This window comes from Gouania willdenowi, chromosome 11, assembly GCF_900634775.1.
Source record: "Gouania willdenowi chromosome 11, fGouWil2.1, whole genome shotgun sequence".
NCBI lineage: Eukaryota > Metazoa > Chordata > Actinopteri > Blenniiformes > Gobiesocidae > Gouania > Gouania willdenowi.
The window spans coordinates 31920428-31936514 of record NC_041054.1 but is presented as its reverse complement, the minus strand read 5'-3'; the positions used below and the strand labels follow the sequence as shown (position 1 = coordinate 31936514).

At 38.5% G+C, this 16087-nt stretch overlaps 1 protein-coding gene across 3 annotated transcripts in view; it reads right to left on the bottom strand.

Annotated features, from left to right (window-relative positions):
- gatad2b (GATA zinc finger domain containing 2B) overlaps positions 1–16087 on the bottom strand; it is a 54074-nt gene that overhangs the window by 15600 nt on the left and 22387 nt on the right. For 2 of the 3 annotated variants that reach the window (XM_028460633.1, XM_028460635.1), the window contains exons 1-4: positions 13147–13324; positions 6956–7338; positions 4261–4390; positions 2377–2508 (exon numbers count right to left, since the gene is read on the bottom strand). In XM_028460633.1, coding sequence (XP_028316434.1) covers positions 2377–2508; positions 4261–4390; positions 6956–7338; positions 13147–13164 — 663 coding nt within the window. In that variant the 5' untranslated portion in view covers positions 13165–13324. Of the gene's footprint in view, positions 1–2376; positions 2509–4260; positions 4391–6955; positions 7339–13146; positions 13325–16087 lie in introns of those variants that run through there. The other variant, XM_028460634.1, reaches the window with a different exon arrangement.

The window sequence follows — 16087 nt, the reverse complement described above, 5'->3', positions numbered from 1 at the left end:
GCACTGTGTGTAGCAGTGTGTGTAGCACTGTGTGTAGCAGTGTGTGTAGCACTGTGTGTAGCACTGTGTGTAGCACTGTGTGTAGCTGTGTGTGTAGCACTGTGTGTAGCACTGCGTGTTGCAGTGTGTGTAGTACTGTGTGTAGCAGTGTGTGTAGCAGTGTGTGTAGTACTGTGTGTAGCAGTGTGTGTAGCAGTGTGTGTAGTACTGTAGCTGTGTGTGTAGTACTGTGTGTGTAGCACTCTGTGTAGCGGTGTGTGTAGCAGTGTGTGTGTAGCTGTGTGTGTAGTACTGTAGCTGTGTGTAGCACTGTGTGTAGCAGTGTGTGTAGCAGTGTGTGTAGCAGTGTAGCTGTGTGTGTAGTACAGTGTGTGTAGCAGTGTGTGTAGCTGTGTGTGTAGCACTGTGTGTAGCAGTGTGTGTAGCACTGTGTGTAGCGGTGTGTGTAGCACTGTGTGTAGCAGTGTGTGTAGCAGTGTGTGTAGCAGTGTGTGTAGCTGTGTAGCTGTGTGTGTAGCTGTGTGTGTAGTACTGTAGCTGTGTGTGTAGTACTGTGTGTAGCTGTGTGTGTAGCTGTGTGTGTAGCTGTGTGTGTAGTACTGTGTGTAGCAGTGTGTGTAGCAGTGTGTGTAGTACTGTGTGTAGCAGTGTGTGTAGCTGTGTGTGTAGTACTGTGTGTAGCAGTGTGTGTAGCAGTGTGTGTAGCAGTGTAGCTGTGTGTGTAGTACTGTAGCTGTGTGTGTAGTACTGTGTGTGTAGCACTCTGTGTAGCGGTGTGTGTGTAGCTGTGTGTGTAATACTGTAGCTGTGTGTGTAATACTGTAGCTGTGTGTAGCAGTGTGTGTAGCAGTGTGTGTAGCAGTGTGTGTAGCAGTGTGTGTAGCTGTGTGTGTAGTACTGTAGCTGTATGTGTAGCTGTGTGTGTAGCAGTGTGTGTAGCAGTGTGTGTAGTACTGTAGCTGTGTGTAGCAGTGTGTGTAGCAGTGTGTGTAGCAGTGTGTGTAGTACTGTAGCTGTGTGTAGCAGTGTGTGTAGCAGTGTGTGTAGCAGTGTGTGTAGTACTGTGTGTAGCAGTGTGTGTAGCTGTGTGTGTAGTACTGTAGCTGTATGTGTAGCTGTGTGTGTAGTACTGTGTGTAGCAGTGTGTGTAGCAGTGTGTGTAGCAGTGTGTGTAGCAGTGTGTGTAGTACTGTGTGTGTAGCTGTATGTGTAGCACTCTGTGTAGCGGTGTGTGTGTAGCACTGTGTGTGTAGCTGTGTGTGTAGTACTGTAGCTGTGTGTGTAGTACTGTAGCTGTGTGTGTAGCTGTGTGTGTAGTACTGTAGCTGTGTGTAGCAGTGTGTGTAGCTGTGTGTGTAGCACTGTGTGTGTAGTACTGTAGCTGTGTGTGTAGTACTGTGTGTAGTACTGTAGCTGTGTGTGTAGCTGTGTGTGTAGTACTGTAGCTGTGTGTGTAGTACTGTAGCTGTGTGTGTAGTACTGTGTGTGTAGCAGTGTGTGTAGCAGTGTAGCTGTGTGTGTAGTACTGTGTGTGTAGTACTGTAGCTGTGTGTGTAGCTGTGTGTGTAGTACTGTAGCTGTGTGTGTAGTACTGTGTGTGTAGCAGTGTGTGTAGCAGTGTAGCTGTGTGTGTAGTACTGTGTGTGTAGTACTGTAGCTGTGTGTGTAGCTGTGTGTGTAGTACTGTAGCTGTGTGTGTAGTACTGTGTGTAGTACTGTAGTTGTGTGTGTAGTACTGTGTGTAGTACTGTGTGTAGTACTGTAGCTGTGTGTGTAGTACTGTAGCTGTGTGTAGTACTGTAGCTGTGTGTGTAGTACTGCGTGTGTAGTACTGTAGCTGTGTGTGTAGTACTGTAGCTGTGTGTGTAGTACTGTAGCTGTGTGTAGTACTGTAGCTGTGTGTGTAGTACTGTGTGTGTAGTACTGTAACTGTGTAGTACTGTAGCTGTGTGTAGTACTGTAGCTGTGTGTGTAGTACTGTAGCTGTGTGTAGTACTGTAGCTGTGTGTAGTACTGTAGCTGTGTGTAGTACTGTAGCTGTGTGTAGTACTGTAGCTGTGTGTAGTACTGTAGCTGTGTGTAGTACTGTAGCTGTGTGTGTAGTACTGTGTGTGTAGTACTGTAGCTGTGTGTGTAGTACTGTGTGTGTAGTACTGTAGCTGTGTGTGTAGTACTGTGTGTGTAGTACTGTAGCTGTGTGTGTAGTACTGTAGCTGTGTGTGTAGTACTGTAGCTGTGTGTAGTACTGTAGCTGTGTAGTACTGTAGCTGTGTGTGTAGTACTGTAGCTGTGTGTGTAGTACTGTAGCTGTGTGTGTAGTACTGTGTGTGTAGTACTGTAGCTGTGTGTAGTACTGTAGCTGTGTGTGTAGCTCACCTTCTGCACTACGTTCTCCTTTTGCATCTGACTCTGACGAAGCTTCTTGAGCAGAACCAGACGAGCCTCCTCCACACGAAGCTCCTCCCTCAGAGCTTTGATCATCTGCTGACGCTCCTCCTCCATCTTTCCCTACACACACACACACGCACACGCACACACACACTTACACTAAATGCTTATTATTGAACATTATTAACTGTGTTGAAGAGGAAGCCAGCCATACAGAAAGGTAAAGGTTTCCCTGTACACGTGCCTTTAGCGTTAGCAGCAGTTAGCTTCCTGTCTGCTCATCACGTGTTGCTGCTGTTGAACCCTATACCTGCTGTTTAAAGCACACTGACAGTGGGCGGAGCTTCCTGTTGGTCAACCAGTGGATTTTTAAGACATTTATCAAAGCTGAAATCACTGTAATGTGATGAACGCTGTTTAAAGAGACACGCTGCATTGTTTGTGTGCTATGTGGGAAAAACACACGGCTCAAACATTTCTTTCTCTACATCAGTGATTTTCAACCTTGGGGTCGTGGCCCCATGTGTGGTCACCTGGAATTAAAATGGGGTTGCCTGAAATGTCTAGTAATTGACAAAAATATACTGATTAAAATGATAGATATTTTTAGATTATTGTCATTTAATTATTATTCTTTACCACACACAATCTCAAGCACAAGTAATCTATTCTTTAATTTTCTCAAAAAGTATGTATAGATTTAAAAATATCTTTGCACATTAAACATGTATAATAAACATGATTAAAAACTAATTATAGAGAAACCATCATTTTGTGATATAAAAATGGGGTCATGAGGTTGGGAACCTCTGCTCTACATGAACATTTGTTTATCATCCTTTATGTTTTTATAGAGTTTCACTAAACTTGTAATAATTAAACTTCATATGATATCCATTAGGGATGTAACGATTAATCATAAGGCAGTTAAAAATCAATTCATAGATATCACGGTTGATATCAATTTTCTGAAAAATTGAATATCGCAGTACTTTTTTTATATATGTATTCTTCTCTTGTCCAAATGCTGAGGCGGCGGGCGGAATCTGCTGTTTCTTTCTGGCCGCCTTCTACTCTTAAACATGTTCATAAATGATTCCTTACCCCTTTAGCACCTAAAAAATATCTGTAATATTACGTAAATATCTGTAAAAGTCACGTTTTTCTAGCATAGCATCTCTTCTTCACTGCTAGAATATCTGCATGCCAACCGACCACTGGGTTACCAGCGCCCTCTGCTGGTCCAAACAAATATCTGACGTAAATACAGTGAAATGACTGTTTTATTTTTTTTTAAGTCCAATCGGTAAGGCACAAAATACATTTTCAGTTGCACTTTTAAAAAGAAAAAGAACTATTATGTAGTTTTGCATTGTTTATTATAGAACCAGAATTTAAATTAATAGGCTTCTTCTTCATTTGTATTATTCCTTTATTTATTTCATTCAAGATTTATTTTTAGTTAAATTGCATTGTTTTGAATAGTTTATCAAGGGATTCTTTTGACAATGAAAAAAAAAAAGGAAAATAATACAGTATTTTCTAGTTTTTTTCCCAAAATTAAATAAAGGAATATTTTTCAGTCATTATTTGTCTACATTCCCATTTTGTAAGATAAATCGTGAGAGAATCGTATCGTGAACCCAGTATCGTGAATCGTATCGTATCGGGAGTTCAGTGAATCGTTACATCCCTAATATCCATGCTAGCTGCAGTTTTATTAGCAACTCAGGGTGTTTTTCATCCTTTGCTCATGCTGGGTCACTGACTGTAGGGGGCGCTGTTTTTAAAGCAGTGCTGTAACCTGTAGGGTGGCCAGGTTGGCCGTTAGGCAGGTTGATAGAGAGTGTATGATGGGTGAAGCAGGCGTACCTTGAACATGTCCAGATTGGCCTGATGGAGGCGCTCTACAGGCCGGGGGGTCGTCCTGGGACTGGACGCCTCGTTGTCTGACAGGATGATCACATCTGGAGACGGAGTTCGTCTGTTATGGTCCGTATCACTGACAGGAAGAACACAAGGTATACTGTAAACATAGAGAAGGACTGACACATGTTCTCCATGGTTGGTTAGTAGGATGTCCCCCCGATACAACTTTTACATTTCCAATATGATACCGATATTGCAGCCTTGTGTATTGGCAAATACCAATATTAATCCGATATCAGCATGAATCATACATTTAATTTTTTTTCTTTTTAATTTAATAAAAAAGTAAAAATGACTTATTTTGTAGTGTAGAATGTTGGAAAAGACTTAGGGTCATCATGTGATGTTTCTCAAACAGAGAACAATAGTCTAAACAGTAGGGATGAGAAAAATTGACCCATTTATTATTAATCAATTGTTTACATAAATGTTAACCTTCAACATATCTACAGTATTCTACAATTGAATAAAATCAATTAGAAAACAACAAATTGAAATAAAATAAAAATAAAAACTATTGGTAAATTCGGAAATTTGACTCCGATGTTTGTTTTCAGGCTAATATCGGCCCAATATCAATATCGAAACGGGACACCCATATTGGTTAGTTAAACTGGTTTAAAACTAGCAGTTAACTCAATCTGACAACAACACAGTACGTACCTCAGTTTATGGTCATGGTTCACGGCTCTGTTCTGATGGCCGGGGTCGTTTAAGTGGTTTAAATACATTTTAAAGAACAGCTTTTAAACTGTTTATTTTAGTTCATACACACTCCTGTATATGGTGTATTGTATGATATAATAAACTTAATAAAATAAAGGGCTTAGCCCTGGCAGCCCATGAACAAACTAGGGAAATATTCATTCAAAAATAAAATAAACAAAAATTCACTACTTTAAATAAATAAACCTGTAATAAACTTAAACTGGTCATTTATTTAGTAACATGGATCCAGTGTATTTAAAAGATGATGAAGCCACATCTCCAACAACTGTAAACATCTGTAAATCCTTTGTTATTTTAGTGTTTCTCTGAACTAGTGAAGTATGTGTGAACAAAGGCACTGTTGCTTTTTACCTGTTGGTCACCCTGCTTCAACCAATCATATTAATAATATTATTAATAATAATAATAATCATAATAATCAGAACTAATGAAAGCTAAATGTTTCCACACCGCTGACTTTAAAGACTGAGCTGCTCCTCATCGCTAACCATGCTAACATGCTAAACATGCTAAAAGTAAATAATGTCAGCGTCGATGAACTTTAGCTCGTTGTGATTGGCTAATGAACTCACGTGGCGGACACTCATTATCCCTGCGCGCTGACTCACAGGCACACAGGCAAAGCCAATTTAGTGAGACATACAATGGGCGGAGCTTATACGCCAAACTGTAAAAACTGGGGTATACAAGTTAGTATTGAACCATGGATGTTGGACCGCACAGTGGTTATTAGTGGTACTGCATGAATTACAACTTTCTAAAAGATAAAGATCGTGTTTGCTAAAAGTGTTCCAAAGGTCACATGTACAGAGACAGCCAATAAAATGGCCCGGTTTTAACACGCACGCGCACACACACATGGATTGTGTTACGCACACACGTGTTTGTTACAATAATGGCCCCATAGTTTTTAGTCTGTGTGTGTGTGTGTGTGTGTGTGTGTGTGTGTGTGTGTGTGTGTGCAATTAACCAATACTTAACATAAAATAACATGTCCAGTGCTTTTTGAGTATCCTGAGGTTGGCATACCATTGTTTACGTCTCAATATTCTGGTCATTTTTTAGGCTAGTTGTATAAAATGTTACACTTTTGTTTTTTTCATGTTTATTTGCTTAATTCCAGTGTGCTGTGTATTAGAAGTGTATAGAAATAAGATATATCATGTATCATACTGACACTTAGTGACCTCATGACCCATTGACACCACATATTTATCATATACTGTAATCATGACATATCATAATGCTTTTTCATTAATACCTAATAGATCAAAGCCTCTACCTTATAAATAAAAGGAGATATGTTTTAGGTGTAATGACCCCCTACAACTACAGACTATTAATAGAGTTTTAGGAACATTTCAGTTCTGGATTTCTAATCTCGCAAAATATATAAGGTTTACAAGTGTATTTTTTTCTTTTAAATTGTCCTTGTGCCAAAAATAATTTTGCATAACTTTTGCTATCAATTAATGACACGATCAAGGCTGTACATTTACATAAAAAATATTGCACTTTGGCTTTAATATTTAGTGTTTTCTGCTGGAAGAATTAGAGGTTCTCATGATAAAAAGTCTGTTAGAAACATAAAAAGGGTTTAAACATTATAATACATTTTATATCTATAGATATGTCTGAAGTAGTTAAAGATCTGATGCGGTGGAAGTAAATAAAAATAATTAATGGAGTACATTTTTATTGCACTTTTATGAGATGGACTGTTTGTGTACATGAGGTGTACATTTAAAGAGTACACAAGGGTTAAGTGCATTTAATTTGAGCTACTTTTTCTTTATGTTTCCAGGTAATCTGATATTGTGAGGTCACAAAAATCTATAACTAAACTATATTATTTATTGATAATGCCAACACTATGGAGGAAACATACAGTACGTAGTGTTATTCTCACCATCTCCTTCCTGCGCTCATGTCCACGGGCTCATCCATCATGTTCTCCTTCCCGTTCTTACTGGATCCAACATGGCCGCTGTGACAGCCCATCTTTAAGCTCCCGTTGAGTTTCTCCTCGTACGCAGCGGCTCCCATCAGGCTCTGGTGATGGAGGCTGCTGGCTGCTGAAGCCTTCCCCTCACCCAGGGTGCCCCCCACCTCCAGGGCAGCCAGGTCTGCCAAGTCTTTACGCTTCAGCAGCGCTAGCATCTTCAGACGCTCCATGGCCTCATGGCCCTCCGTCTTCAGACGTTTGGCCAGGGCCTCCTCACGCTCACTGGGTAGCTCCAGACCTCGCTTTAGCAGGTTCAGCCTCAGCGCCTCCTCTGACATCCGCTCCATCTGACCACACACGCACACGCACACACACACAGGTGAGGTGTGGTTCAAACTCAAAATGTTTTTCATGTTAAGTCCCACTGAGATTAAAAGCTCTTTCTAAGGCTATAGGAGGCGTTTCTGAAGCTCTGTAGCTAAACGAGCTGCTGCTGCTTTGTTTTTATTCCTGCTAACAATAACAACATTTCTGTGAAATCACGCTAGTACGTTCTTTATTAGCGTACGACGTGCGATCGACCAAATTCATGCAAACGTCAGTATTAATAAATAGTGATCGTACGCTACAATCAGATCTCGTGTCTGGTCTGACCTCGTGTACGCACACCTGAGTGGATTAGAGCAGCAGCCCAATGTGACTGAATCTGATAATAAAGTCATAAACGAGCCTCAGCTGTCAATTCAGAACTGATTTTTAAAATGAAATAAAATTCATTTTAAAAAGCCCAAGTTATTCCCGATAGCTGCACGTTTTCCTTCAATAAATCCACCAACAAGTAGCAAATATCAGGCTCACGCTCACCAGCCTGACTCTAATTATACAAAATTATATTCATCAAATATCAGAGATTAAATGTTTAGCCTGTGGATGAGTAACATTTCATTTAAAACATCATCGGATGATGATCAAATTCATCCACCGCATTTATCAACACCTGATCATTGGTGCGCTGTGATTGATCACACGACACAATGTGACCTCAGATTTACAACCGTTATCATTCAAGGTTGATAAATGTGTGAGGATGGTGCTCACTTTATTAGACACACCAGTGATAACTACCAGTACACATGTCCATAGGCTAGGGCTGCACGGTTATTCATCACCATTATTTGGATCAATATTCTAATCACGATTATTCACCCTATTAGGGAAAACATCTGTATTTTAACAAACAATATGTGAAGCATTTCGAGTGCAAAAGAAAAGCTTTTAGCAAGAATAATGAATAGTAAAATGTATAAATACACTATAAATGTCCTATGTGTAGGAATTCTGATTCTGATTGTACAAGTACGCTCACTAAAAAAGATGAGATGTATGTAATTTTCATCATAGGTATACCTCAACTATGAGAGACAAAATGAGAAGAAAAAAAAAAAAAGTATTTGGTCATCTACAAACAAGCCAGATTTGTGTCTCTCACAGACCTGTAACTTCTTCTTTAAGAGGCTCCTCCTCCACTCGTTACCTGTATTAATGGAACCTGTTTGAACTGGTTATCAGTATAAAACACACCTGTCCACAACCTCAAACAGTCACACTCCATATTCCACTATGGCCAAGACCAAAGAGCTGTCAAAGGACACCAGAAACTATGAAGCATGGGGGTGGTACCATCATGCTTTGGGGCTGTTTCTCTGCAAAGGGACCAGGACAACTGATCCGTGTAAAGGAAAGAATGAATGGGGCCATGTATCGTGAGATTTAGAGTGAAAACCTTCTTCCATCAACAAGGACATTGAAGATGAAACATAACTGGGTCTTTCAGCACCACAATGATCCCAAACACATCGCCCGGGCAATGAAGGAGTGGCTTCGTAAGAAGCATTTCAAGGTCCTGGAGTGGCCTAGCCAGTCTCCAGATCTCAAGTTGAAAGTCCGTGTTGCCCAGCGACAGCCCCAAAACATCACTGCTCTAGAGGAGATCTGCATGGAGGAATGGACCAACATACCAGCAACTGTGTGTGAAAACTAGTGATCGACAGATTAATCGGACGATTTTTGCGCGTTTTACGTGTATTGCATCGGCCGATGCGAGCTGCTGCATTCGCCGATCCACTTTATTAACAGAGCGGCTGGTACAGGGCTACGTGTTGCTGCAGACAGAGAGCAGAATGCAGAGCCCCTCCCCCCACTAGCAGAGCAAGCTCTTCAATCCCAACAGTAGGTTTTAAACTCTCAAAGCATCTTTTACCTGTTTAACATAGCGTAGTTCTGTGGGTCTACCTATTGTGTCGCATTTGTAGTTAACGAGCAGCTGGCTGGAGGTTTGACGTGTGTGTGTGTGTGTGTGTGTCTTTTCCTCTCTCTCTGTTTCTCACTCAGCGCTGAGAAGTTTTTAACTTTTAGAATTAATTTACTACTTGTTTGAATATTTATTCTTGTTAATATTGATATAATTTAGAACAGAAACTAGAACAGTTTGTTGCTTAATGCACATCTGACATCACGTTATTTTCCTCTGTTAATTTATGTTCTGGGGTTGTGTTGGAATGGACTATTATTCATGGTTTCTTTTTGTGTTTAATATTATAATAATATATATTTATACTGAATAATCCTGTTAATAAAATATATCTTCAGTCAGACCAACTTTTATCAAAGCTATTTTCAGAACAAGGACGAACAGTTTTCTTTCATTATATTTCATGAGATGTCTCACTCTATTTTACTTGTTCTTGTTCTACATCACCGTTTTTATTATTTGTTAAATATGTTTTACTTGGTGTCGTTCTACCTCACCTTGGTTCATTTCAATAAATGTTCCTTTTTTTAAATTGAGACTTGTACCATTTGTTATCATCGTGTAATTTTTATGATGTAAATTGAGGGAACAAAAGTAGTATCGGCTCCAAATATCGGCTCAATAAAATCAGCAGTCTGTATCAATCATCTGTTAAGGCTGGTGGGAAAAAAAATTGGCATCGGTTCTAAAAAACCCATATTTATTGATTACTAGTGAAAACTTTGTGAAGACTTAGAGAAAACATTTGTCCTCTGTCGTTGACAACAAAGAGTACATTACAAAGTTTTGAGATCAACTTTTGTTATTGATTAAATACTTATTTTCCACCATAATTTGCAAATAAATTCATTAAAAATCCTACAATGTGGTTTTCTGGATTTTTCTCTCATTTGTCTCTCATAGTTGAGGTTTACCTATGATGAAAATTACAGGCCGCTCATCTTTTTAAGTGGGAGAACTTGAACAATCAGTGGCTGAATAAATACTGTTTGCCCTACTGTATGACCTGGTGGACTGAGAAACAATTGTGCTTTGTGGTAAATAATGTTGACTAAATCTAAATCAACAAATTATATGTACCACAGAAACATTTCCTGTCCATGATTTCACAATAAGACAGAAAAAACAGACTTTGTCAGTTTTCAGAAATCACATAAAAGCAAAGACCATATTTATAGAAAAAAGCCTGGATTTTGAAATGTTTATACTTGTTCATTATATTTTGTATTAAGAGTATAAATTAGGGCTGGGCGATATGGCCCAAGACTCACATCTCGTTATTTTTCCTCAAAATAGCGATATACGATATAAATCTTGATAATTTAATTTCAAATGAAGTCTGACCATAACGACAATTCAGGTTACATTTCCTGATCCAAATGTCACTCAGACACATTTATTAACAAACAGCTGATTAACATGTGTTACTTTAGTGTGTTTCTCCTCTATGGGACAGTACGTGTGAGTGAGTACTGTAGTGTGGCTTGTTTAGATTAAGGTCTGCTTTACAACGCTCTCAGAAATCCATCAAACTGACAGACAAGTATTTAAAAACAAAATAAGAAAAATAAATAAATTTAAAAAAAAAATTAAAAAAAAATATATATAGGCAATATTGAGATTTTCTTTCTCACCAAAATATAAAACTCAATATATCTTGAATGTGGATATATTGCCCAGCTCTAGTATACATGTAAATGTTTAATGGGCTTAGTATATTACACTGAAGTCAAGTATATGGAAGTAAATCTGTGTCATCAAATAAATCAGACTTTGAATTTCAAAACCACTGAATTTCTAGCACGTTTTTTTTTTTCTTTTCCTAACATGTTTTTAAAAAAATTAGCTTTAAACAGAAGGGATGAGAAAAACTGACCCATTTATTATTAACCAATTGGTTGCATACATTTGAACCTTCAACATAATATCTACAGTATTCTACAATTGAATAAAATAAATTAAAAAACAATTGCAATAAATATGTAAATAAAATAAATTAAAAAACAATTGCAATAAATATGTAAATAAAATAAATTAAAAAACATTTTAAAAAATTTGAATCCGATATTCACATCTGTGCGCGCTAGGCTTGGGCGGTACCAACATGTTGATATCGTCAAACCTCCTCCCTATTTCACCACGGTATACGGTATTAATATGACGTAAGGCTCAAGGAGCGTTCACACCGAACAAGACCGCGTGTGTGTGTGTGTGTGTGTGTGTGCATACGTACAAAGTCGAGTGACGGGGAGAGAGAGGTCTGATAACTTCTTCTCCGTACGTTTACAGCACTGATCATTAACAGCACCTTTTTTACGGTTTAAATGTTTAACTCACGGAGTTACTAAAGGATGAGTTCACTCAGAATGTAGGCTTGTTCAAGAAGTTCACCGCTTTTATTTAGCCCCGATAAGTTGACGAAGCGTCCTGCTGCAGCCGTCTCACAGCGGGAGGGAGGGGCTTCTGTCTCGGCTCTACAGACAGTGAAGGACGGGGAGTTGTCGCTTGAAGTTGCTTGATAAGTTAAAATTTTTCAACTTTGAGCAACAAGGTCGCGCTTGACTTAGTCGCTCAAATCACGCAAGTCATGTCGCTTGAGGGGAGATAACTTGAGGTTGCGTCATTTACATTGATTTGAATGTATTGTTGTTGCATAACGATAAACCATTCAACACATAAATGCTCCTAGACAATTAATTATGTTTAGGCATTAAATAAATTATATTTAATATTTAATCCTTATCTCTTATTTAAGTGCATTGCTTTTTTTTTTTTAAATGACGGTATTGAAACTGATACCATTGCTATTTTATGACCCAAGCCTTGTGTGCTCATGTAGAATGATCCGTTGCGAGTTATAAACATGACAAGCATCTTCATTCGAGCTACATGCTACGTACAGTAGAAGAACTGTTTATATTGGATGAGGATGTACACAGGCAGCATTAAGGCCACGCCTGGATGTCCCTTTTATGTCCAAGTGTGCAACAATTATTATGTTTGTTGTTGTTTTCAGATCCACATAAAACACTAAGTTGTGTTCTTCCTTTATGAGGTGATCAGGGTTTCCCTCAGTGCTTCATAGGCCTGGTGGGCCACCAGGCCGTTACCGGGAGCTCAGCGCTTTCAACGCCGCTCACATGTATCGCTGCTCGTCACAGTCTATCTGAAGCTGTGACGAGCAGCGATACATCACACACCACTTCCTGGTTCAGACCAGACACCCACCCAACAGAAAGAACCAGACTAAGGTCCTCCATCACATCCACCCAAAGTCCTCACAAACACGGTGACGGTGCTCTACTAAAGCATGCTAAGCTAACCTACCAACACATAAGACTAGAGCTAATGCTAACCATTTAATGAAAGGACTAGTAATTAAGGTACATGGCTTACTGTCATCAAACCACAAAGGGCCACAGATGTACTTACAGTCAGATTGTTTTGTATTTGTTAAAACTGTATTTCAAAATTGTGCCTCTACGTTTAAATATCGTTATTAAACATCTTACAACACATAGTAGTTATCATTTCAGAATTCCTCTCAACTTTTAACATTTGTTTTTACAAAACCACGGTGGGCTTCTCTACCATAGGCTTAACAAGTTTTCTGGGGGGAACCCTGGGTGATGTATTACATATTGATGACTATTGTGTGTGTTGGTGATGATGCTAACATATTAGCAGCTGTATATTGTAGCAGCAGATAGATGATTGCACTGTACAGCATTCCAACAGACGTCTCCTGCTCCCACTGTACCACAAAGAAAGCCCTCCCTTCCTTTACCCTCCCCCAGTCCTTTACCTCCCCCCTCTGTTACTGTAAAAATAAACACATGCTTACTTTCAGGGGCCCCTCCATGAAACCGGAGCTGATGTTAAAGCAACCAATCAGGTGTGGGAGAGAGAACACACGTTTCCTTCATCTTCACCACTCCGTCTTTGTGTGGAGGTACCGAGTGCACAAGGCAGCCATGGCAGCTCTTTCCTGACATAATGCCAACTCTTAATTCCCTCATCTCCTACCATCCCCCACCCAGCGCACACACACACACACACACACACACAAATGATCGCTTTAAGAAAATGTCGTCCTTAGAATTAAACCAGCGGTATCCAGACAAAGTAGAGCCTCTGCTTTTCCTTCTCAGATCATCTCCCTTTTTCTTATTTCATATCCATAATCCCCGACACACCACGTGTCCAAATGTTGTAAAAAATGCTCAACAGTGGTAAAGTTAAATCTTTTACATATTTGCATTCTTTGATGCTTCAGAAGTGGAAAATATGAGTTTCACTGAGCACATCAAATCTCACTCACAATGTCTATAGACATATATTTATAGATTTATATCTATGCAGGTATATCTATAGATGTATATCTATACTGGTATGTCAATAGATATAGGTCTATAGAGGTATATCTATAGATGTATATCTATAGATGTATGACTTTACAGGTATGTCTATAGATATATGTCTATAGATTTATATCTATGCAGGAATACCTATAGATTTATATCTATAGATGTATGTCTATAGATATAAGTCTATAGAGGTATATCTATAGATGCATATCTATACAGGTATGTCTATAGAGGTATATCTATACTGGTATGTCAATAAATATATGTCTATAGAGTGGTATCTCTACCTGTACAGACATACTAGATGTATGTTTATAGAGGTATATCTATACAGGTATATCTATAGAGGTATATCTATACAGGTATATCTATAGAGGTATATCTATACAGGTATGTCTATAAATCCCTGAAAGTAGCTGCTGTGAAACCTCTGTATAAAGAGAACACTGGATGCCTCTATACTGGCTAACTATAGACCAATCAGAACCTTCCATTCATGGCCAAGATCATTGAGAAGGTGGTCTTCAACCAACTGAGTCAATTCTTAACATTCAACAAAATATTTGATAAATTTCAGTCAGGTTTTGGTTCTCATCACAGCACAGAAACTGATCTGATCAAAGTGATCAATGACATAAGGTTGAACACTGATTCAGGAAAAGTATCTGTTCTCATTCTATTGGATCTAAGTCTGTATTTGACACTGTAGATCATACAATGTTGTTGCACAGATTGTAAACATGGGTTGGACTAAATGTTAGAAACATATCATGCTTTTAAATCCTTCCTTTTTACATATAAATCATACAGTTGTGGTCTATATAAAGCAGAACTGCAATGCTTGGGTCTGAATTCCTCATTATTATAGCTCCACCCTTTTTCTACCCTTTTCTGATGTGCTTCTGAGAGCAACTCGTTTTGGTGCTGTCTCTTTAAATGCAAATGAGACACTTCATACCCCGCCCCCTCTTAAGGCTGTAGAGGTGACACTTGGTTCAACTCCACCCTGTTCGGCCATTTTTGTAGTTTGATAGAAGAGATACGGCTATGTAGCGGTGCATAAACTTTTTATTCACACATTATTTATAAAATGTCAACAACGTTAGACTTGTCCATCCAGCCTTACATGTTCCAGCCAGAGTCTGACCCAGTGGAGCGAGATGAAAATGAAGATGATGAACCTGCAGAACCCTAACAAGTGAGCTAACACAAGCACCGAGCTAACGCTAGCGCCAAGCTAACATCACGAAATGCATTTTAGTCAATGTACAGGTTAAATATGTAAATTTTATGTGTGGCAAGAAATTATGCCACACATAAAACATGTGTTATTATATTCATGTTACTTTTTGTAGACTTTCATATACATTAACTATAAAAATCTTCTCTATAAACATTGTGTTCATGTAAACTGTGATGTGTAAGAATTTAAAAATAAAGATAATGTTTTATTTATTGATGTTTATTATTTTATTTTAAACTGTTTTAAGTTTCCATTTACATGATCAATATAAATGAAATCAAACATTATTGTATATAATTCTAACTGTATATAATGTAATCCACTGTATTGTCTTCATAGAGAAGGTATTTATGGCTCCAGGAGGACTTTAATCCAGGTGAGATGAGGTTCAATGGTTCCTGGTAGAGTAAAGGTTACAGACCCCTGACCAGGGGAAGAGGGTTAGGAGACCCCACTATCAGAGCTGGACCCTCTCAATTTAATTCATGGTGAAACAATGCAGATGATAAGTTGGTTATGTTACTGTTAACTTAATTCATGTACAGCATTTATGTTAAATAATAAAACAGAATTCATGTAACATGTTGTTATGATTTGTGTTATTTAAAATAAATTGTATAAAAGAAATGACCGGTTATTTCAGCCACTGCTTGTTGCATAAAAACTTAATATTGACTATAAAACATTAAAACTATTATCAAATATATCTCGATTAGTCGACCAAAGAAAAAACAAAAAATGGAGAATGAATGAGCAGGTTCAGAGGACGAGGCGAAAGATAAATATTTTATTTTGGCGTTTTGTGGTGCTGACCAGAACCTGACACAGCTAAAGTGAAACCTCCAGGTCTCATAGACATTATATATTTATATCAGAGTCTGACCTGAAACCCACAATTAAAACCTACTTTTTTCTCATACAAATGACATATTTACGTTTGTTTTAGTGGTAAACCTGTTTTTATTAATAAACTGTTAATGTCAACATCAGGTCAGTGCATGGGAAACAAACACAGGTGTGCAGTGGAGACAGTAGTGGATCTATTTACATAATCTACGTATCAAATATAAGGATAATCCATGTTCTTGTGCAGAAAAAGGATTGATCTGACAATGGATGCTTGTGCTTCAAGCCTGTCTTAGTTTGTTCCTGATCTGATCTGATCTGATCTGATC